This window comes from Rhinatrema bivittatum, chromosome 2 (genome assembly GCF_901001135.1).
Source record: "Rhinatrema bivittatum chromosome 2, aRhiBiv1.1, whole genome shotgun sequence".
NCBI lineage: Eukaryota > Metazoa > Chordata > Amphibia > Gymnophiona > Rhinatrematidae > Rhinatrema > Rhinatrema bivittatum.
In genome coordinates this window covers 294,820,173-294,845,127 of record NC_042616.1, presented here as the reverse complement: position 1 = coordinate 294,845,127, position 24,955 = coordinate 294,820,173, and the positions used below count along the sequence as shown (strand labels likewise).

At 42.7% G+C, this 24,955-nt stretch overlaps 2 protein-coding genes across 2 annotated transcripts in view; one reads left to right on the top strand and one right to left on the bottom strand.

The window, feature by feature from the left end:
* FBXL2 (F-box and leucine rich repeat protein 2) overlaps positions 1-5,957 on the top strand; it is a 239,067-nt gene extending 233,110 nt beyond the window's left edge. The window contains exon 15 of the mRNA XM_029589646.1: positions 5,512-5,957. Coding sequence (XP_029445506.1) covers positions 5,512-5,535 — 24 coding nt within the window. The 3' untranslated portion in view covers positions 5,536-5,957. The remainder of the gene's footprint in view (positions 1-5,511) is intronic.
* UBP1 (upstream binding protein 1) overlaps positions 1,844-24,955 on the bottom strand; it is a 212,916-nt gene continuing 189,804 nt past the window's right edge. The window contains 1 exon segment of the mRNA XM_029589647.1: positions 1,844-4,906. Within this exon segment, the coding sequence (XP_029445507.1) occupies positions 4,869-4,906 (38 nt within the window). The 3' untranslated portion in view covers positions 1,844-4,868.

The following is a 24,955-nucleotide window of genomic DNA, read 5'->3' as shown; positions in this document are numbered from 1 at the left end:
ACCCTCAAGTACAGAATAAGAGAGACCATACAGTATAAAATAGAAATGTACAGACAAAAACTAAACTGGAAACTGAAACAAGCTAAATTCTGTATGCACTGCAACAATGTAAAAACATTTCCATTCCTCAAAATAAAACTAGTAAAACCATACCAATCAAAAGAATTTAAAACAATGAATAGAACAACATTCAATAATTAAAAGCTCATAAAATCTTCCAAACATCAATAAAATATTTCAAAACAGACTTCAAATAACACCTAACAATTAAAATAAGAATTTTAGAAAATTCCGTTATCCATACCTTGGAACTTGATTTCCAGATGCCCTGAAATTGTCATGGATTAGCAGGCAGAGCAAGTGGGTAGTTGTGCACACACATGCTCCTTGTCACTCCCCCACATACAAGCACACATGCTCTCTCACTAACTTCCTCCTTGAGTTAGCAGGCAGCAGGAGTCTTCTTCTTCAGCCCCCCATGGCCAAGGGAATGACTTTCAGCCACGGACCATTGGACTCCTTCCAGCAGGGCGTGCTCTTCCTCCTCTGACGCAGCATGGCCCTGCTGGAATCAATGGCTTGGTAAGCAGACCTTAGTAAGTGTTAAAGCAGCACAGCCCCACCAGAATCAGCAGCGTTGCTAGCGGGGCTGCGCTTTTACACTTACTAAGGCCATGCCGTTAACTTCGTGGGTCTATGCTGCTTTTCTTGTGTACACGCTGGCCACACTGCTCTCCTCGGCACTTGGCAGAATATTGTCTTGGATGTGACATCTGAAGATAATAATTTTATATAATTCATATGCTGATCCAGTAAAATGTTTCATACGAATCTAATTGGAATTTGTCAGTGTTATTTTATCTTCTATGTAAAATTAATTTTTGTTATATGGAGAAAGGTGTAGATGGGCTAAATAATTTTATGAAAACAAGGAGTGCCTCACCAAGTGGATCAGAAATGGTGAGAGGCCTTGAAAAGGGACGGGCAGCACATCACGGATCATGTAAGAAACAACCAGTGCAGTGTGGCTGGTACTGATTTTTAAAATTGTCCCCAATAAGGCCCAGTCAGATCTCAACAACATTAGTTTGTGTTTTTACAGGATCCTTCTCAGGTGGGCGGATCATGATTGTTGATTTATCAAAATCTCCGGAGAGTGGGGGTGAACCATGTGGGTCCAAGCACACTGGCCCATGCCCCAGTTCTTTTAAGTACTTACCAACATCTCTGATTTTAGATATCAGTCTTCACATGGAAAATGAGCAGGCCAGATAGGAGAGAAGATAAAAAAAAAAGTATCTATTTACAGAGTAGCAGTTCAGCTGCATCAAACTTCCAAGAGCAGGCACAGCTAACCAACAGCTCCGATATATGCTTCAGCAGGAAAACAGAGTAGACTGAATTAGCCAAATGGTGCTTGTTGAACATCAACCCTGTTACTAGCTTTAGCAATAAAATTAGAATTACCTCTTCCTTTCCCTCAACACTGCCAACCACCACAAAAGAGATGTATAACAGAAGAAAAACAGGTACAAATTTTATTGTAGGATTTAAACAGTCTGAGGCAAGTATCACCTCTGATCAGACCAGTCTTAGCCGCAGCACATGCAACAGGGTTTTGTTTTGTTTTTTTTAAACATTATTCAGTTGGCAGTTGTAATAGTCTTGTCTCTCTCATTTCATCTGAAGGTGATTAAATGCTTGGTTTTAGTTACTCCCACCATCATGAATTGGGTGGCACTGCTGTGCTGATCCTTATCAGAACCCCACACTGGCATTACCCTGGTTCAGCATTACAGACAGCACCAAGTGAACTGAGTAAAGAATTTTTAAAATAAGGAGATCTGGACCATAAGAAGATATTTATTATTCCAAAAGAGTATAAAAACATACTAACATTGGATATAATGGCAGATTAAGACCAGTTGGCCCATTCAATCTGTCCAGTTATTCGGTTATAAATGTAGTGCAAAACACGAAGGACAGTAAAGAATAAGTCCAAGAGAGGGTGCAACAAAATTAAGAAACAAATTGATGTGAATTACCTAGCTAGTACTGCTGATTTAACACTTGGTTTGTGATATATTCTCTTCTGGACATTCATGAATTGAAATTTTTGTTTAATAAAGTAGGCAAAATTACAGTAAAGACATTTGTGAAATTTTGGTTCATTTAACATAAAACTTCTTTAATTGTAAATCAAAGTATTAAGAATGATCGCTGCTAATCCGATTCCCCAAACTCATTTAGGCTTTGCTTATCTGATGGTCGTCCACCATGTGACAGAAGCTGGACTGGTTCCTGTAAGTTGTTTTGAAAAAGTCTTCAAACAGTTGAGCTCCTTTACCTAAAAAGCTTTTTAATAAGTACTCTGCAGATTAGAGCATTTAATCGGCTTTGTCAGAATATAGAAACTTTTGTTAATTTTATTATGAAGAAAAAAGTTTTCTACTATGCACCCTGAGGTGGAGGAAATCTAAACTTGTGGGAAGCTGAACTTGGCAATAAATTATCTAGAAACTTTCAGCATCAGCCTTTTTAGGCAGAAAGAAATTTTATATAGTTACATAGATTATCAATATTACAAACAATGACATGCATGCACACACACACTGCTATGACGCTGGGGTGCCCTTTATTTTCTGGCTTCTACCTTTCAGGTTTCTTCTAATAGCAAATTTGGTTTCTCTGAATCTAAAAGCTGTGCAACCTGCACCTTACTAGGAAGTTAAGAGAAGCACATTTACAAAATGACTGAAAAATGTTTATTGTATTTAGAAATTATGTGTACATCCCAATATTTCAGATACACAGAGAAGCAATTTGCCAGTGACCTAAGTTAATCTGAATTTCGAATGAAAGGGTTAAACTTGTATGATTCTCATCTTGTCCCCAAACACCCTCGGAATATGTGTGTGAATGTTTACAATGATTTTCCAATCAAGGGCCCACTTCCACAACTCAAAAGTATTCCGATACGTAAATCGTGGTGAGAATTTATTAAGAAACCTGCCCATGTCCAAAAATAAAAAAAGGTGTGAAGAGGAACACCAAACTTGTACACAGAAGCAACATTTCCCCGATCTGAATTAATTCCACAAAAATCTAAGTTCTTCTGTCATGGCAGAAACGTTTGGTCATTGGTTTGAAAGCAAACATGGGCAGCTAAAGATGGTGGAAAGAAGCAGTTTCCTTCCATGATTTAAGGATAAAACATACAGAACGAGGCCTGCATCCTATTAGATACTTTAGCCATGGAATGAAATATCAACTCAGCTTTCCGTGGAGTTGGTTTCTTTAATCCAGGTTCTTTAAAGCTCCGCATTGCAAACTACACTCTTCCCACGCAACTTAAATTTGTTACTGACACCACATACAAACTCGGAAATGGATGCAAGGATCTGGAATTACAGCAAGAGCTGCCAAATAAGACCATCTGGCCACAAAAGTGTGGCTTTTTCAGTGCTCAGCAGTAGTTCAGTTTTCTGACCAGAAAGGCCACCTTCATTGGCTAACCTAGCAAACAGCCTTGCCACATAACACAGCAGAACTGGAAACCAAACTAAAGCTGCACATTAACTGCAGGATCTTATTCAGTACAGTGCAAGATGCAACATGCAGAATGTTGTTAGGGCAGAAGGACATTTACTAGGGGAGGGAACAAAACTAGATCCTCCTCCTGTAAAGGTAGTCAGACTGTTTCTCTCTCATCAGTGCAGAAATATTTGGTCATATAAATGAGGCACTATCAAAAGAATGATTTAACTTCAATGGGGTTATGGAGTATAAAAAAGCAAACTTAAAAAAAATCAAACAAACCGAAAAACCCAAAGTAACATTTGCCCACTATTAGACTTGACAATAGCAAAGTATTTAACTGCTACAGAAAAACAGTGTCACTTTCGCTAGTGCTGCTTACAGCTGCTAGGCAATCCTTTTGGTGCCAGGCATATCACTAGCCCCTGTACCAACGCTGCTGCATTCGCTTTTTCTGTCAAAAATTAGCTTGACTTTGAAGACCCGTTTAAGAAGGGAAAGAGAAAACTTTATCCTGCACTGGTATTCCATACTAGACAGGCTAGAAAGAAAATATAAAAACACACAGATTTTCCTGGAGTTTGTTTCAAAGATAAAGCAAAAGAAAAAAAAAAATCTATACCCTACAGGATTATATTAATTGCTCCAAGATACTGCACTAGACAATGCAATTTACTGCATGCACATATTTCATCCTTTTGTCAACTGAACTGTTGTTCAGTTTGTCCTTGAACGTTTACAGAAGCTGTTCTATACTCAGTTTAAAAAGGGGAAGCTATTGTCATATCATCCAGCTTTTCCTAACACCCGCCTCCCATAGCAAAACTACTCCTTTCCACATGGAAAAGGAGATCCGCTACTAACAAAAACTAAAGTAACGAAGTGCATGAGCTACAAGCACTTAATAGACAAACTGGGACAGAAAGGTAGGTGCCCTCCGATAGGGAAGTAAAGATTCATTACTAGGCTGGATACAGTGTCACTGTGCAGCACGAATGTGTCTACAAACCTTATCTACTGACCATCCTTTGCCTGATTGAAAGAGAAGGGCAAGCACCTTTGCCTGCTTTAGGTTGTCCATGCCTGTATGCAAGCTGTCACCGCTTGAAACCTCTTATGAGGAGAAGCTTAGCTATGGCCAATGGTAAGCAAGTTCACCACTCAAACAAGCTCTTAGAAAAGTCATTTTTGTGTTTTCAATATGAAACATTTTGTTTTTAACACGGTGAAGTCGGGACCTTGAAGTTATGCTGTTTTGTGGATCTTCTTCGCCGAGTCTATTAGAATAAACTTGACTTCATTTTATATACGTCCACATTCATGTGTCACTGTTATTTCATAATTATATGGAACCCTTCACCATTCTCGGCTGAAAGAGAATACAAGAAAGGAAATCAGATTAGAAACCCAAGCCTAAATCCAATCACAACCTTTGAAAGAGAACCTTCTCTTTATTATAAACCTAGAAAGAGCAACCGCTGCACCGCTCTTGGCAGACCAGTACGTAAAGGCACTTTTTACTGTTAGGTAACCATTCAGTGTTTACGGCTGTCAAGTCATTAATTAAAACATTTTCATCCTCCTATTATTTTTTAAATCCCTCAATCAATCTCAAGTGCCCCAATCCCTCCTCATATACAGATATAGACTGCCTGGGCAGCACAGCCTACCACCTTCCCTTCCATCCTGCACCATCTCTCCACAATACACCCATGCCAAGCAGGCCCTGTTTAGGTGATCCAAACAATACACCCATGCCAAGCAGGCCCTGTTTAGGTGATCCAAACACGGATCCAGGTGTCTAGCCAATGTGCAAGTCCCTTAAATCATTCTTTATACAGACATAACTTCTGAAGCTCAAGCTTCTTCTCTATTTGGTGTTAAAAACTGTTCGTTAGTGACCTGAAACTAGATCAGCATATGCATCACTTTAATGAGGACTTTTTTTTTGTTTTGGCTTTCCCTCTTTTTCAGCATCACATCCCAGTGACAATTTGAACCGGACAGTGCTGACCACGTGAAGATATAACAGGCTTGAACTGCATAATATTTTGCCTAGTTTTATACTAACGGCATGGACTAATACTCCATCAAGTAACTATGTTATTGAGATGACCAAGACATTATAAAATTTTGAGCATGGATGTAACAAATAGTAAGATGATCTACTGAACTTAGAATATCAACTTGGAGTTCTGCAAGCTTACTGCAGAGTAAGGTAGAAGCATGTACTGAAATCTCAAATTCATACTTCATATTAATCTATACAACTATTCTGGCTGGGAAACAAAAATGAGAGCAAATTCTCATACTGTGAGTTTAAGTCAGCCAATAATTTTATTGGGTCTCAATTCAGAAACTGCTTCATGTCCTATTAAGTTTTATTGGCTCGGTATAGAAAATGTCAAATAAATAAATAAATAAATAAAATTACATTGTTTTAACATATCTTCCTACTATAATAAAGAAAGTTGCTCTGTACCTGCATAGCCCTCTCTGTACTCTTCATCTCTGTCCCACTCTCCAGCTCCACCCCACTTTGCCTTGTACTCCCCTCAGCTCCGCTCCACACTCCAACTCTTGCCCTCTCTCTATGTCCAATTCACTTTTTACTTCCACATATGGAAATTGAGCTCCGCCCATCTCTCTGAATATTCAATACAGTCTTTTTTATCACACAATTCATCCAAGCTCAGTGTGCACATTACCATCACATTTATTTAGCCAATTTATATACTGTTGTTCCAAATAAAGATCACAATCGTTTACAACATGAGATACATATTATACATCTCAATTATGCACTTCCTACACTTCACAGTATTTCCCCATCCTTGGACAGACACTTACTTTTAGTTAGATTATGGAGGAATTACTACTTACCTGATAATTTCCTTTCCTCTAAGGAAGGCAAGCCAATCCACACTAGTGCATTATGCACTTCTACCAGCAGGTGGAGACAGTAAAAGCTGACGTCATGGACATATAGCCCTGCCCCAATATCAACCTACCAATATTCTCTGGAAAAGACAAACTGTGGACAAACACTTGAGCTCAGACAAAACAATGAACATTCACTAAACCGAGACACTTACCAGTCCTCCAATAAATAGCAGGAGCAACACTCTGCATCAGCCGCACCTAGAGGGTGAACCAAAGGAAAAAATATAGGCAGGCAAGGGCGGGTCGTGAATTGGCCTGCCTTCCTTAGAGGAAAAGAAATCATCAGGTAAGTAGTAATTCCTCCTTCCTTTGCATTCAGGCAGGCCAATCCACACCAGTGGGATGTACCAAATCTACTCCCAAATAGGGCAGGAAGCTGCCCGTGATCCAGTCAATACCGCCCGCATGAAGACAACATCCTCCCAAGCCCAAACATTCAAGTGGTAATGCTTGGAAAAGATGTGCAAGGATGGCCATGTCGTCGCTCAGCAAATCTCGACAGGAGACAATCTAATCTCTGCCCATGAAACCACCTGAGCCCTCGTGGAATGTGGTCTAACCTGCTTCAGCAAAGGAATCTCAGCATCCACATGAGGCGGCCGTGAGGACTTCCTTAACCCAATGTGGCTATAGTTGCCTGCAGTGCCAGTTCACCCTGTTTACCTCCACCATTGAATACAAACAGTCGATCAGACATCCAGACAGATTTAGTAACCTCCACGTACCACAACAGATGCCGCTTTGCATCCAAGGTACACAAAAGATGATACTCACACTCATCTCAATCCCTGTCCAACATGGGCAGGAAAATAGACTGATTCAAATGAAACTCTGAAAGCACTTTCAGCAAAAAGGAAGCTCTACCACCTCTGGAGTCACACACAGAAAGGACTCATGGCAAGGAAGAGCCTACAGTTCGAAAACCCGATGTGTTGAACAGATTGCCACAAGAAACAGCCGATCACCTAAGCCCAGTCCAGACATAAACCAATCCAATATGAACAAAGTACCTCTAAACTAAAGAAACCATGGTAAAATGAGGAGTTAAGACATTCTAAACAATCTCTGAGAAAATCCGAGAAAATATGCTGGAAATGCTTGATCTCAGAATCACTTGGAAAATACAGATCACTCCTATCTCAATACTGAATGTTAATCAACAAAAGTAAAAAAGAATACTATGCAAAACAGATTAACTCCAAACTCCTATTTAATGTCGTTAAACACCTAATCAAGAACCCATCCTCCTCAATCTCAAACAACTGCTTCTCAAAGGATGCCTGCATTGAATACACCAATCATTTGTTAGAAAAAATAAATGGGCTAAAAATACAATTCCTTCCACCTCATCAAAGATAGATCTAAGAACATAAGAAAATGCCATACTGGGTCAGACCAAGGGTCCATCAAGCCCAGCATCTTGTTTCCAACAGTGGCCAATCCAGGCCATAAGAACCTGGCAAGTACCCAAACACTAAGTCTATTCCATGTAACCATTGCTAATGGCAGTGGCTATTCTCTGCGGGGTAGATTTTTAAAAAGCGCGCCTTCGCCTACCCCTGTTGGCGCATCAGGCGCAAACAAAAGTACGCTGGATTTTAGCAGATACACGCGTAGTCGCGCGTATCTGCTAAAATCCTGGATCGGCGCGCGCAAGGCTGCCGATTTCGTGTAGCCGGCACGCGCCGAGCCGCGCAGCCTACCTCCGTTCCCTCCGAGGCCGCTCCGAAATCAGAGCGGCCTCGGAGGGAATTCGCTTTCGCCCTCCCCTCACCTTCCCCTCCCTTCCTCTACCTAACCCACCCCCCCGGCCCTGTCTAAACCCCCCCCCTACCTTTGTCGGGGGATTTACGCCTCCCGGAGGGAGAAGTAAATCCCCGCACGCCAGCGGGCCACTAGCGCGCCGAGACGCGACCTGGGGGCGGTTCCGGAGGGCATGGGCACGCCCCCGGACCGCCCCAGGCTGAAACCACGCCCCCGGGCCCGCCCCCAAAACGCTGCATCCCGCCCCCAAAACGCCACGCCGATCCGACACGCCCCCCTCGAAAAACCCCGGGACTTACGTGAGTCCCGGGGCTCTGCGCGCGCCGGTAGGCCCATGGAACATAGGCGCACCGGCGCGCAAGGCCCTGCTCGCGAAAAACATGAACCAACTAAATGGTCCACACATCTGACAGAGTATCCAAACTTCAAATCAGTCAAATCATTTCTTAAATAAAACCTGTAAGTTACGTGACCCAATTCCAGCTAGCTCCTTAAAACTAATACACAATGTTATCACTCCAACAATCACATCCATAATCAATCACTCTTGGAAGGAGTAGTCCCATGTAGAGCAAAACAAGCAGTGATAAAACCGGCAGTTCTAACAATGGGGAGAATTACCATCCAATAGCCAACCTGGCCTTCCTCTCAAAAGTCCTTGAAAAACCTGTCCCATCTCAACTTGAAGACCATCCAGACGACCATGACATTCTACATCCAAACCAATTCGATTACAGAAAAAATCACTCAACCAAAACTTTACTCATATCCTTGATGGACCTCTTATTACGAGGATTTAACAATGATGAATCCTATATACTGGTGCTAATAGACCTAACAGCAGCCTTCAACACTGTTGATCATGCCCTCTTATACCATCAGCTGAATAAAATCGGGATTGGTGGCAATGTTATCAAACGGTTCACTTCCTTCCTATCAAAAAGAACATTCCAAGTAAAACTGGGCAACTGTATGTCTGACACCTTCCAGATCAACTCAGGTGTCCCCAAGGGTTCAGCACTCTAGGCAATTCTATTCAACATCTACATACTTTCTCTAGGCAAATTACTATCAGACCTAGAAATTGCCTTCTACCTATATGCTGACAACATTCAGTTCTACATACCATGCACCAAATCTACTGAAAATTACAGCACTGACACTCTTGACACACATGAAAGCAATACAACATGAACTATCCCAACTCAAAATAACCCTAAACACAAAAAAACTGAAACCCACCCATAGTTACACCCCAGCCACTAGACCTGGGTAACTTTTAGATTATATCCTCTGACCAAGTATGGGTCTTAGGAATGCAGACAGATGAAAGCTTAACAATGAAAAAGCATATAAATAAATACATTAAAACAGGTTATGTGAAACTGCGCCTCCCACAAACTTAAACCATTGCTGACCCATGAAGACCCTCATCTTCTCTAATAGACCACTGTAACTGTTTTCCTAGGAGTACCTGTCTAATAAAAAAGCTACAGCTTCTACAAAATGCAAGGCTAATAGGATCGAGAAAATTTGATCACATCATGCATTCACTTATAGCTCTACATAGACTACCTGTACAATTCCGAATTCACTACAAAGTATTAACACTAATACATACAACTATTCATTCAGATAACCCAGGTCTGGCAGCCATAGGTCTACAACCATACAAGCCACAGAGATCGCTAAGCTCTAAGAATAAAGGATTAGCAGCTGTGCCAACATTACTGAATACTCATCTAACAAAAATAAGAAACCATGTGTTCTCCATTGCTGGCCCAATACTATGGAACTCACTACCCGAGACACTATAACTGACCCCAGAAAGAAATTCAAAAGTGAACTGAAAACATGGTTATTTAAAAATGCCTATAACCTACCTTAAAACTTACCTGAAATCAGAGCAAACACCAATAAGGACAACTTAAAACTACCTGTGCTCAGAACAAGCACCAATAAGGCCAAAGACATTAATAAACCAACTACAGAACTAAACAGATCATCACACCCCAAAGACATCAAAATAAATTGAAAACTTCTTATAAACCCAATAACCTCTTATCCCAGTACCTTTAGTTTAAACTCTAGAACACCCCACAGACCTATATCTCACTTGATTACATTGTCAATGCTCATGCCTATGTATATTACATTTAGTCATTGTTTAAATCATGCCATTATATGTATGTTATGTTGTAAACCGTTGTGATCTTTATTTGGAACGACAGTATATAAAATAACTAATCAACTAAATAAATAAATAAATAAACTGTCTTCAATGTAAGCAGCTGCAAGGAAAGGCCATCCAGCGGCCAAAAGGTAGGACCCACCAAAAAAGTCAGGACCAGATTAAGATTTCATAGAGGCACCAGCAGCCGCAAAGGAGGACACAGATACTTAACTCCTTTCAAGAATTGGGACACATCTGTATGGGAAGACAAAGGCCCACCATTGATTCACCCCCTATAACAAGCAAGAGCTTCCACTTGAACCTTCAAGGTGATAAGGGCCAAGCTTTTATGCAATCATTCCTATAAAAATTCCAAAATTAAAGGAATTTCCACTTTAAGAGAGGCTGAGAACCTCACTCTTCACAACAGGTCTCGAAAACTCTCCAAACTAACGTAAAACAGAGAGGTAGAAAATTTTCTGGCCTGAAGAAAAGTGGAAATCACTGCAGCAGAATAACCATGCTTCAACAACTGAGCCCTCTTAAGAGCCAAATCATAAGACAAAATCGACCCAGAACGTACAGATCCTTCCAGAGCAGCAAACTGAGTGGCCTGACAACCAGCAGCCTCTGCAGATTAGCATACCACGGCTTCCAGGGTCAATCCAGAGCCACCAATATTACGGTTTCGGTCTGACTTGCAATCTTCTGAACTATCCTGCCTAGAAGCAATTTGCAAATTCATCACCATGGCCTCAAAGGCTTGCTTAAAGAGTTTCAATTCTCCTATCCTGAGCAACATTTAGAGATGCCCCTTCCTTCCACCGAAATGGTGGTCCGCTTAATAAAGAACACACCAGCACATCTAACTTCGGGAAATCCAACTACTCTCTTGCCTTCAGATCCAAGGGATACAAACTTGCCAAGGCATGCCCCCTTTAAAGCTTGCCTCTGGCGTACTCCATTCAAGGTCAATCAACTCTTAAATCGCATCCAGGAGGGGAAAGAAACATGACACTTTACATAGGGTGACCAATATAGTGTCTTCCTTCTGCGCACTCAAAGAGTTATTCCCAGCCATACCAAGTTATCTTCAGAGTCAGAGATAACAGACCCAGCAAATCATCTCTATGAAAGAAACTGAGCAGAGCTCTATGTAACTGTAAATCTGGGGAAACTTCCCCTCCTTCCAGAGGGGAGACACCCAAATCACCAGTCATCTTGATTCACATTCTCCTGAACATCATTAGGGTCAGTCTCACATGGACAAGTGGGGACCCCTTAGTATTTAACCTTGATTTAGAAGGCATCAGTCTCCAATGGGTGCACCTGCAGAACAGTCTGTAGTCCATGGAAAAATTCCACCCAGGAGGAGGAGGATGGGTCTATACCAGGCCCAAATCTGACATCCCCATATAGAGTACTTCCTGAAGATGTCTCAGCCCTTTATTCACCCAAAGAAGGAAACACACTCATCGTGTCGCCTACTCTCTGACCTAGGGGATAGATCAGCATCGGCAAAATCAGGTGGCAGCAAATCCCCTCAAGCATCCAGGCAGTGCTGACACAGACTTGCAGAAAGTCCTGACTATATTGCAGCACAAGTCGCTAAGCACTTGGACTTCCTTCATTGGCGCCATGCTTGTATCAGTTTGTTGTGCGCCCAAATTAAGATGTGCAATCAAGTATGCACACAGCTACACGCTCAATATGCGCTCAATAAGCGGCTCGATATGCGCACACTGGCAGGTCGCAGAAGTACACACAAACATAGGCAGCGGCCTTGTACACACAAGAAGGCACACGTGCACACTCGTCACTATACCACCACATGGCAAGAAGGTGCACAAGCGTGCAAAAATGCCACTGCAGCCTACCACATAGCCAGAAGAGACCAAGCCTGAGAGTGGGGCCTATCCAAAGGCTGTCAACCCACTGAGTCTGCACAGTCTCTACACCACACTAAACGCCCCAAAGAAGTGAGTGGGAAAATGCAGACTACTAATGCTGAGGGAGAAAGACCTGGTAAGGACAAGATAGGGGAAAGAAAACCTCCCTAGTCTAGAAGTATGTCCATCATCTGCTAGAGATGGAGAATATTAGTGGGCTGATGTCGGGGCAGGGCTGTATGTCCATGACATCAGCTTTTATTCTGTTCCATCTGCTGGAAGTGCATAACCAACTAGTGTGGACTAGCCTGCCTGAGTGTAGAGGGAAAAAAAACCCCAAAAACATTATCTCCAAAAGCTTATACAGTTGTATGTGAAAGTTTAGGCATCCCTGGTCAAATGTTTAAATGAATCTAAGTGAACAGAAGATAACACAAACTCTGTATGGTATAAAGATAAACACTATAAACAAGAGTCCAACTAATTTATTTGGGGGATTTCCACGATAAATCCCAACCTTTAATTTGTACTTCTGACCTGACAAAGGATGTTATAATCCTTATGGGTTTTGCTAATTTTGTGAGCAAACAGTAGGATAATTTTGGCAACATCCTGTGTCAAATCACAGTACAAAATTAAACATTAACATGAATTGTAGTGTATGTGATCATATATCCAAAAATATATGTGGGTAGAACAAAAATGGAAATTAAGACATGACACATTGACTATCATAGCTGTCTGACCCACTGGTAAATCAAACGCCTATGGTGCAACTCTGTCTGGATCATGACCATTTTCTTTCCCAACATTTGAAGTAGATTATTGAAGAAATCAAAGAGAAGGGTTTCAACAAGCTAGACTGTCTTTCAAAGAACAATTCTGGATTTTCAAATTGGGAGCTGTACAACCACAAAGCTTGAATGCAGAAATAGAATGGAATTCAATGTATTAGAGAAGGGTCTTGATTGGGCATTGCAAAGGCGTGAGATTTGAGTGGTTTTCATTGGCTTACAACTTTATATCAAAGTACGTATGTAGACTAGTTCACTTCCAGTCAAATGAAAGCTATGAGCAGACCCAAACAAAACAGTGACATGTAAAGTGGGAATTCTGTTGCAATAACTTTTGTATTTTTAAGTGGTATGCATGTACACTGTGTTGGGCTTTAATCTCAGTTACAGCATGAAAACTATGAGTAGGCCGAAATAACTATGGGGGGGGGAAGTTGGCAGTAGCAATTCCCCCACTTCTCTGTCCCTCCTCCAAGGCAGAATATAATTCAAAACGTGTGTCAGGAACAAAAAAGAACGGGATAGCATTATAATACCAGCAGTAGCAGATAAGTTAAGCTTACAGGAATTATTTTAACTGCATTATAAAAAGAACAAAATAGTAAAGTGACTTTAGAATTCATACAGATGGACTGATGATTATACATGGGATGAATTGAGGCAGTTTTTGAAAGTAGCTGCAAATAGGAATGTGCATTTGTCCTGGTTCAGGGAGCCCGAAACCCGAAGGAATTTTTCCAGATTTTTGTGAAAAATTTGTTTTCGGGTTTAGTGCGCACTAACGGGGAGTTAGTGAGCACTAAAACGAAATTGTCTCCCCGAATTTTAAAGGCCTGAACCGCAGGAAGTACGAAATTTACTGTGGTGGGCCAAAAACGAAGCCCGAACCAACAGGTTCAGGCTTCACACATCCCTAGCTGCAAATGCCCAATATGATAGGACTTTAAAGAAAAAAGAAAATCTTTTCTGTATACATTGTTTGTAGTGATAAACATTACAGTGGTGGGATAATTTACAAAGTAATCACCACATTTTTCTGCAATTTTTAATGCAAAATTGCCATTTGCTGATTTTAACAGATTGAAAATACAAGTTAATATGGCATGTGCAAAACTTTGGACACCCTTTTTTTGGTTGATTCATTACTATTTTTGTTTAAAAGTTAATAAGGCCTCAAAAGTTGATTGACTTGTTAGGCCTTCAATTAGTCAGATTAAGACTTTCCACAGTTGAACAAATACTCTGACCCTGCTAGCTTCTCAGGATGAGATTGATCTGTCTACTTTCAATAATCATGAAGCCCCTCTAAGCAGCAGTTGTCTGAGCATTTGAAAATGAAGACAATTCATTCTTACAAAGCAGAGGAAGGCAGCAAAACCCCCCCAAAATCTTCAAACACTTCTAGCTAGCAAATTCAACTATCAGTAACTTTGTTATGTAATAGAAATTGCACGGAATTGTAAACTCAAGTCAAGATCTGGCAGACCAAGAAAAATATAATAGAACTGCCCAAAAACTAGTCAGATCTGCATAACAGAACCCACAGATCAATGCAAACAATCTGCTGAAAAGTTTAGTAGACACTGGAGTAGTTATCCACAGTGCAGCATTGCTTACACAACTATGATCTGCATGGTGTGTTGTCAGATGGAAACCTTTTCTACAACCTCATCACAGAAGTCATAGTCTAAAATATTCGAAAAAAATACTGATATGCCTGAAACTTTTTAGAACAAAGAGCTTTGGACTGATGAAATGAAAATTTACTGTATTTTTCGCTCCATACGACATACTTTTTTCCCCCCAAAAGTGGGGGGGAAATGTCTGTGCGTCTTATGGAGCGAATATAAAGAAAAACAAACAAAAAACCCGCTAAGTGCAACCCCCCCCCTCAAGACCTGCCAAAAGTCCCTGATGTTCCAGCGGGGGTCCGGGAGCGATCTCCTGCACTTGGGCCGTTGGCTGCCAGTAATCAACATGGCGCCGATGGCCCTTCACCCTTACTATGTCACAGGGGCTACCCGGGCCATTGGTCAGCCCCTGTCACATGGTAGGAACACGTCCATTGCTCCTACCATGTGACAGGGGCTGACCAATGGCACCGGTAGCCCCTGTGACATAGTAAGGGCGAAGGGCCATCGGCGCCATGTTGATTACGGCAGCCGACGGCCCAAGTGCAGGAGATAGCTCCCGGACCCCCGCTGGACCACCAGGGACTTTTGGCAGGTCTTGGAGGGGTCAGGAGGGTGGGGGGTTGTAGTTATTTAAATTTAAAGGGTTGGGGGTTTTTTTCCCCACAGAAAGAGAACGATAAAAGTTTTCTGATTTGGGGAGTGGACCGAAATGGCCCTCTCCAGACCCGAAAACGAAATGGGGACAAACATTTTTTATGCACTCCCCTAATTTGCTCCATAAGATGCACAGACGCCCGGGAACAGGGCCAGTTTAGCACACTTTTTTTTTTTTTTTTTAATTTCCCCCCTCTGAAACCTAGGTGCGTCTAATGGAGCGAAAAATACAGTAACTGCTCAGTAAGGATATGCAGAGACAAATTTTTTATTTTGGTTTATTCATTTGTTTTGTAGGTTACCTCCATTCATTTCATATGAAATCTTTTTTTATTTGTTTCCCATTAAAGTCAATGGGGGAAGCAATGCAGCCTATTTTGAGCTTCAAACTTGGGGTTTTCTAATCAATTAGAATGAAACTTGTAGGTATTTTATTTTTGTTTACCAACAAATACATTTGTTTAACAATAAAATGTAGAAAGGACAAAAGCATACATATATAAACAGATCAAAAAGACAACATAGAACAAAAACAAAAGGCATCAACTCTTATCAATCTGTCCAAAGACATTCTGTTTCAAGAGATATCAAAAAACCCTCTAAAAAACCACGTATGCCATATGAAGCCTTAGTCAAAGGTCAATCTGAATAAGTACATTTTCAGAAGGGTTTTAAGAGAGTTTGTACAATTAGCCACAAAACAGGTACAGCAACTGATAATGCCCTCCCTTCTCTGATCTCAGTCAGCCGGGCATGCTGGTCAGATGGTATATCTAATAGACCTCTCTGTGATGAACACAATGCACGTGTGGGATTATAAAGATGAAGCAATGTGCCAGTCCCTGGAACTGAATTATTTGGGACTAGTTTACGAACCAATGCTAGAATTTTACAAGAAATTCTAGAAGAGACTGGAAGCCTGTGTAACTCTTTCAAGACTGGAGTAATGTGCTCCTTCATGTAACAACCAGAGAGATCAATCTGGCTGCTGCATTCTGTAACATATGAAGAGCCTTTAACTTATAAGCTGGGCAGGCCAAAATATACACAGTTGCAGTAGTCAAGAAAGGGTAATATTAAGCTTGGACTGCAGTTTAGAAACACAAAAAGAAAGAATGGACTTCAAATTATGTACAACACGCAATAGCCAGACTTTACAACAGACTTGATTTGTTCATTGAAATTAAAATCAGAGTCCAGGATAACTCCCAGGCTCTTTACAGATGAAGAAATGTGTATACTGTGCTTATCAATCAAAAAGGACCTTGGAAAAATAGGTTGATTCCCATGCTACAGAACAAGCACCTCAATTTTAGATAAATTTAAGGCTAACTTGTTGAAAGTTAGCCGCTGCCAAATAGCAGACATACAGCAAGTTACCAGGATTGCTCCGCTTGTACAAAAAAATTGAATATAGTCTGCATACAATTGGTATCCCACAATAAGTCCAGCAAGAATTCTGCAGATATGCATCATGTGAATATTAAAAAGTATTGCAAATAGTGCCAAGCCTTGTAGTACACTGGTTGTAAGCAGAGCCCATGTGGAACAGCTGGAGTCAGATACAACCTACTACTGTTGGCCATGCAAATAGGAACAGAACCAATCCAATATGTTCCCTGAGATGCCAATTTCCCTCAGATGATACAGCTAAATTCTGTGTTCAATGGTGTCAAAGGCTGAGGAGATGTCCAATATAATCAGAACATAACTGTTCCCAGCATCAAAGCCATGCCTCAGTGAATCAATAAGAGATAGTAAAAGACTCTTGGTACTGAGAGATTTGCAAAATCCAAATTGAAAAGGATCCAGTACAGAAAAATCATTCAAAAAATTTGAGAGCTGGCCATAACTTTGGCCATAAATTAAAGATGAAATGGGCCTGTAATTTGCTGGGTCACTAGTATTAAGATCTGACCATCTTATTGTGGCTTTCTTAAGAGAGCTGGTAACATTGCCTTCTTCCAACAACATATTGACCATAGAAGTAAAAAAAAATACCAGAAATGAATCTTTAACAACTTTTAAACAGTAAGGTTATATGGATTCAGTGGACAAAACTCTGGATTGAGTGATGAAACTAATTTGTGAAACCTCAATTTCAGATTCTAATTCAAAATTAGACCACTTGAAGATCTACAAACCAGTTAGGTACAGAGGAAAAAGAAAAATATCAGTAATTTTAGAAGATAGATGAATCAAGAATTGTTCAGTGGTAATCCCATTAAAGGGTTTGGATAAGGATTTTTAAGAGAGGGTGGTCAAGTTTCAAACCAGTCTAAAAAGCTCTTTGGGAATGTTTATTGCAGATTGGAGTCAGCGAGAGTAATAAGATTTCTCAGCCAAATCCAATTTCTTTGTAAAACCATTAAGCTATGCCTTGTAACTACTCAAATTTGCAGCAGATTTAATACGGTGCCACTGCCATTCTTTTTTATGCAAGGCACTAAATTCAGAAAAGAACCAAGGGAGTTTTGTGATCTGTTGATCAGCAGGTATCTGAGAGGAGCAATAGAATCAAGACAAGACAACATCAGTAGGGGGAAGAGAATGAAAAGGCACCAAGACTGTGGCAAAGTGACACAGAAAGTGGTATGAATAGCCTAAGGCACAGGAAAGGTAAAAGGGTACCAGCAGTGGCAAGAATTCTCCAAGGCACTGTCAGATGAACAAAGAAGCTACAAGAATGTCAAGAACTCTCCCGGTCTTCAAAAGAGGGCACCTATAACAATGGCAGGAGCCCCCAAAGGAACATGAAAGTTGCAAAGTGGCACCAAGAGGGACCCTAAGGCATCATGAAGTGGAAGCAAAGCAGCAAAGATGCATAAAAAATCCCCAGGCACTGACACAGGGAAAAATCAGCACAAAGAGTGACATGAAAAAGCCAAAGCACCATAAGAGTTGCAAAGCAGCCACCCACGGTGGCAAGAACACTCCAAGGTGTAGATTCTGGGGTATGGCAGGAAAGCAGAAAGGCAGAAAGACTCCTAAAGTGTAGCATAAGTGGTATAGCAACAAGGTAGAGTAGCAGCAAGACCCGTGAGGTGTAGAGTCTGGGGTATGGCAGCAAGACAGAGTGGCAGAAAGAACCCCAAGGGGATACAATAGGGGTATGGCAGCAAAACCCTCAAAGTGTAGCATCAGGAGCAGAATGGCAGCAAGACTCTCGTCGTGAAAAGTCTGGGGTATGGCTGCAAGGACCCCCTCCACCCCCCAAAGGTGTCATGTCAGGAGCAAGGCGGCTTCACCTTGATTGGTCCTCTCTCCTGTTTACTTGCTCTCTTCTACCGCCTTGGTTCTGTTCTGGCTACTATCTTATTGAGGAATTTTTAGGTTGCTACACATATTAGTCTCACTGTAGCACTTCAATGGGCCATAGACTTGAATGGGGAACAAAAATATTTTTATTTGTGGGTACTCTCCATTCCTTTCAGGGATCCATGAATTAAATGAGTATGGCCCATTTGTTTCAAACAAATGCACATCCCTACTGTTCAGCCAACCACACAAGATAATGTAACTTCCATTTCTTAATGTTTCCAACAGTTAAAATGGCTAGCGGAAGACATTTAGAGACTTAATAGTGTTCCCCCCTGCTTTGTAAGAGTGATTATCTTCTCTCTTTTAATGTTCACACAGCTGCTGATCATTAGTAGTTGGGCCCAACTTTGGCAGCCCTGCCCTGAAAATGAGAAAGCAAAATTGCTTACCTTGTAATAGGTGTTATCCCAGGACAGCAGGATGTAGTCCTCACATATGGGTGACGTCATCCACGGAGCCCTTAAGCGGGAAAAACTTCTGGCAAGTTTCTAGAAGCTTTTAACTGGCTGCCTGAGGCTACTGAGCATGCCCGGCATGCCATGATATTCCCTGCCACAGGGGTCTCACTCCAGTCTTGTATGTAGCAATAAGCATAAGCAAAATTAAAATAATAAAGTCTGAGGCCCAACTCCGCGGGGTGGCGGGTGGGTTCCGTGAGGACTACATCCTGCTGTCCTGGGATAACACCTATTACAAGGTAAGCAATTTTGCTTTATCCCAGGACAAGCAGGATGCTAGTCCTCACATATGGGTGATTAGCAAGCTAGAGGCTGAGTCATTGTCCGTGCAGGTAGCAGTGATGCTTTGTTGAGGAAATGATGCAGCCGAAGTTCACAGCAGGTTGGTTGTAGAAGGAGTTGGGATTAAACTGGAAACAAGTTCTTTAAGACAGATTGTCCATAGGCTGAATCCTGTCGTCCTTCCTTGTCTAAACAGTAGTGAGCTGCAAAGGTGTGGAGAGAAGTCCATGTTGCTGCTTTACAAATGTCAATGATTGGTACTGAACGAAAATGCGCTACTGAAGTTGACATTGCTCTTACTGAATGTGCCTTTACTCGCCCTTGGAGAGGAAGGCCTGCTTTTGTATAGCAAAATTGTATGCAGTCTGCTAACCAATTGGATAGAGTATGCTTTCCCACTGCTTTACCTGGCTTATTTGGGTCATAAGAGACGAAAAGCTGATTGGATTTTCTGAGGGACGTAGTGCGATTCAAGTAATAGGACAATGCACGTTTACAGTCCAAAGTGTGTAAAGCTCTTTCGCCTTGATGAGAGTGAGGCTTTGGAAAGAATGTGGGTAGAACTATAGTTTGATTTAAGTGGAATTCCGTAACTACCTTGGGAAGGAATTTTGGATGTGTTCGGAGAACCACTCTGTCATGGAGAAACTTTGTATAAGGTTCATATGTGACAAGTGCTTGTAATTCACTAACCCTCCTAGCTGATGTAATGGCTATGAGGAAAATAGTTTTCCATGTAAGAAATTTAAGTTCACAGGTATCTATGGGTTCGAAGGGAGAACGCATTAATCCTGTTAAGACCAGATTCAGGTCCCATTGCGCAGCTGGGGGCCGAATTGGTGGTTTAAGTTGAGTTAGACCTCTCATGAATCTACTGACGAGAGATTGTGTTGAAATTGGTGCATCTCCTATCTTGTTATGATAAGCTGAGATTGCACTTAAATGTACTCTGATTGACGATGTCTGAAGACCAGAGTCTGAAAGATAGTACAGATAATCTAGTAGAGTAGCTGTGGGGCAAGTGAAAGGATCTGTATTGTTTTGCTTGCACCAGGAAGTAAATCGTTTCCACTTGAAAGAATAATTCCTTCTTGTGGAAGGTTTGCGGGAAGCTATAAGCACCTGAGAAACATTAGTTGAGAGGTTAAGTGATTGTAAGATCAAGCTTTCAACATCCATGCTGTCAAGGATAGGGATTGAAGGTTGGGATGGCGCAACCGGCCCTGATCCTGAGTGATGAGAGTGGGAGCTACTCCCAGGCGTATTGGATTCTTGATTGACAGGTCTAGCAGTGTGGGAAACCATACTTGTCGAGGCCAATATGAGGCTATGAGAATCATGGACCCCTTGTCCTGTTGTAGCTTCACCAGCGTCTTGGTGATAAGCGGTATTGGAGGATATGCATACAGTAGGCCTGAGTTCCAAGGGCGAGCAAAGGCGTCCTTGGCTGGTTGGTGCTTCTGGTTGTGTCGAGAACAGAAGCTGTCCACCTTGTGGTTCAGATGCGATGCAAAGAGGTCTATTGTTGGTTGTCCCCAACGTTGGAATATGTTGGTCGCAACAGAGGGATTTAGAGACCATTCGTGTGGTTGGAACTGGCGACTGAGTCGGTCTGCTAGTACATTGTGAATCCCTGCTAGATAAGTGGCCTGTAGGAACATTGAGTGGTTCAAGGCCCAGTCCCAAATTTGTGCCGCTTCCTGACAAAGGAGATACGAGCCCGTACCTCCCTGTTTGTTGATGTACCACATGGCTACAGTATTGTCTGTTTGGATTAGCAGTCTTGTGTGAAAGGCAGTCCTTGAACGCATGCAGCGCATAACGTATAGCTCGAAGTTCCAGAAAATTGATTTGGTAAGTGGCCTCGAGTTTTGTCCAAGTCCCTTGCGTTTGGAAAGAGTTCACATGAGCTCCCCATCCCAAGGTGGATGCATCTGTAGTTAATGTTATCTGAGGGATCGGTTTTTGGAAGGGCAGGCCCTTGCGCAAATTGTCCTTGAGTGTCCACCATCGTAGCGATGAGCGCAGCTGGTGGGTTACTTGGATGCGAGAGTGAAGTGGTTGAATGGCTTGGATCCATTGTGATCGAAGAGTCCATTGGGTTAGTCGCATGGCAAGTCTTGCCATAGGAGTGACGTGAACCGTTGACGCCATGTGGCCTAGTAAGATTAGAAACTGATGAGCTGTTGCTTGCGGTTGTATGGACATGGAGTACGCCAACCGGGACAGTGTTTGAGCACGATCTTCTGGAAGAAAAGCTTGTGCAAGGTTTGTGTCTAGTTCTGCTCCTATGTACTGTAGCAGATGAGACGGCTGAAGGTGGGATTTTTGATAGTTTATTAGAAAACCCAACCTGTGAAGCAACTGTATTGTGTAACGGAGAGACGTTAGTGCTCCTTGATGCGACTGGCTTTTTATTAGCCAATCGTCTAGGTAAGGGAAGACATGAACACCTTGTTTGTGTAAATGTCCTGCTATTACTGCTAGACATTTTGTGAATACTCTGGGAGCTGAGGCAAGGCCGAATGGTAGGACTCTGTATTGAAAATGCTGGTGTCCCACCTTGAATCTTAGGTACTTGCGATGAGGTGGGAATATAGGTATATGAGTATAAGCATCTTGAAGATCCAGAGAACAAAGCCAATCCCCCCTTTGTATGAGAGGAAGCATGGTGCCTAATGATACCATCCTGAATTTTTCTTTCCTTAGAAATTTGTTGAGATTTCTGAGATCTAGAATGGGACGAAGTCCTCCTGTTTTCTTTGGAATGAGGAAATATCGGGAATAGAATCCTCTTCCCTTCTGGGAGTGTGGCACGTGTTCCACAGCCTTTGCTTTCAGAAGAGTAGATAATTCCATTTGTAATTGAGGAATGTGTTCGAGATAGGAGTTTTGTGGAGGAAACTCCTGCGGGGAAGTTGTGAAGTCCAGATGGTAACCTTGTTGGACTATGGATAAGACCCATTGATCTGTGGTGATGTTTTCCCATTCGTTGTAAAATTGGGAAATCCTTCCCCCTACTGGTAACTGTGGAAAGGGGTTTGGTTGGTTCCGTTCTCTGGTACTGCTTTCAAAAGCCAGAGGTGGAAGCAGTTTGGGGCGGAGGCTGAGGTCTTGCCGCTCTCTGCTGTCTTTGTTGAGGCCGTTGTTGAGGCCTTGTAGAGCGTGGTCTAGAAGCCTGAGGGTAATATCTCCTCGGCCTGTAGAAAGGTCGTCTTGTATCCCTACGCGGAGGCTTGCGGGCAGGATGAGTTGCAGGATCATGGGACAAAGTGGAGAGCTGCTTTAAAGTTTCAGAGTGCTCTCTAAGCTGTGCCACGGCGTCTTGTACTTTTGTTCCAAACAAGCTGTCACCTTGGCAAGGCAAGTCTACCAGCTTATCCTGGATTTCTGGACGCAAGTCCGAAGCCTTCAACCAGGCCCATCTACGGGCACTGATACCAGATGCTGCCGTTCTGGAGGAAGTCTCAAAGGCATCATACGCCGCTCGCACCTCATGTTTGCCCGCATCCAGTCCCTTCTGCACAATCTGTTGTGCTGCCTCTTGGTGTTGTTGGGGGAGAGATGGGAGAAATTCCTCTATCTGCTTCCACAGATTTCTTTGATGCTGCGTCATATATAGTTGGTACGCAGCAATTTTGCCATTTAGCATCGCTCCCTGGTAAATTTTTCGCCCCATCAGGTCCAGGAATCTGTTATCTTTCCCTGGAGGGATAGAGGCGTGCGTCCTAGATCTGCGTGACTTTTTCTGCGCAGATTCTACAACTAATGAGTTGTGTGGCAGTTGTGGTTTCTCGAACCCTGGGGCTGCTTGGACTAAATATGTAGAGTCCACTCTACGATTTACTCCAGGTGTTGTACACGGGTGCTCCCAAATCCTTTGCTGAAGTTGCAGCAGCACTTCATGCACTGGGATAGCCAAGTTATGCTTTGGGGGATCTACAAACTGTAGTATCTCCAGTGTCTGCTGCCTTTCATCCTTCTCTGCTTGAAGTTGAAAGGGGATGGATTCTGACATTTCCTGCACGAAGGAAGCAAAGGATAAATCCTCAGGAGGGGATTGCTTCTTGGCCTGAGGCGGAGTACCTTCAGATAAAAAATCCTCCGAAGAGTGCTCTGACTGTGTATCAGACCATGAATCTGTTGGGACCTGGTGTGAACGATGGTCTAGCTTTGCAGATGGTGCCATCCCAGATGGTCCTTGTAGAGGATCTTGAGTGTCCGGCTCACCCTCACTGGTATCACTCTGTTCCTCAGGCTGTGCAGGCAAGGAAGCTAATAGATCCTGGTATCTTTTTGTTAGCAGTGCATGCAGTCTTCTGTCAGAAGAAACTTCTGTAGCCTGCAGGGATGTATGTTTAGATTTCCCTGATGCCTTTTTCCCTTGTCCTGGAGTTCTGGACGGGGCTAGGGTGTACCGAGGTGCTACCTGTGCAGCAGTAGGCAGTGCTGTAGTCAGGAAGGAGAACATAGAAATGGGAATCAAGGAGGAGATAGGCCTAGGGGCCATTGTGGACACCGATTCCATCGATGGATCTGACAGCTGTATCGATGATGAAGCTGCAGAGATCATCGGAGTAGCAGGTATCGCTGAAGAGCAGCTGGCCGCATCCATCGGCACAGAAAGTGCTGTTTGCGGAGATGCTGCAGTCGTCCTCGGCATCGAGATCGATGATGGCACCGGCAGTGGCATCGATATCGACGATGGCACCGGCATCGATATCGAGGAGGGCATCGACTCGATAGTCGGCATCGATTGAGTCATCGGCATCGGCCCGATGGCCGGCATCGACTGAGAAGTCGGCATCGACCCGGAGGTCGGCATCGGCGATGTCGCCGGCATGTTTTCCTTGAGGGCATCGGTGACAATTTTCTTAATTAACGCCGTTAAATCTGTCACGGAAGTCGATGGAATCGATTCCTCTGTCGGTGCTGCGGAGGTCGATGACAATTTCCGCTGCTTAGATACCGGTTCCTCCGGCGGTGGTAACGGAGGGATGGAATGATGTCTGCGGTGTTTGTGCTTTGTACGCACCTCAGAAACAGATTTTGACGATGCCACTGACGGTGTTGGCGATGAAGCGTCTCCTGAACCCTCTGGAATTCTCGTCTTGAGAAGTATCTTCTTCGATAAACCTACCGGTGAAGATTTTGTCGATGACGAGGGCGACGGCGATGGCCGGATTTGAAAAATCTGGGCCATTTTTTCCTGGCGAAGTTTCCTACCCTTCACCGTCATTTCTTGACACTGGGCACAGGAGGCGATGTCATGGTCTCCTCCCAGGCAGCGGACGCAGTCGACGTGCGGGTCCGTGATTGACATAGTCCGGTTGCAGGCCGGACATTTTTTGAATCCGGAAGTTTTTTCCGTCGACATCCGTCGATGATTCCGGATTCCTTTTTCACAAAAAATTATGTGATGTTTGTCACCAGCTGGTGACAAACCGAGTAAGACCCGAAAGGGGTAAAAATTTGTAATTTAAAGTTTGTCGTTGTGAGGTAACTC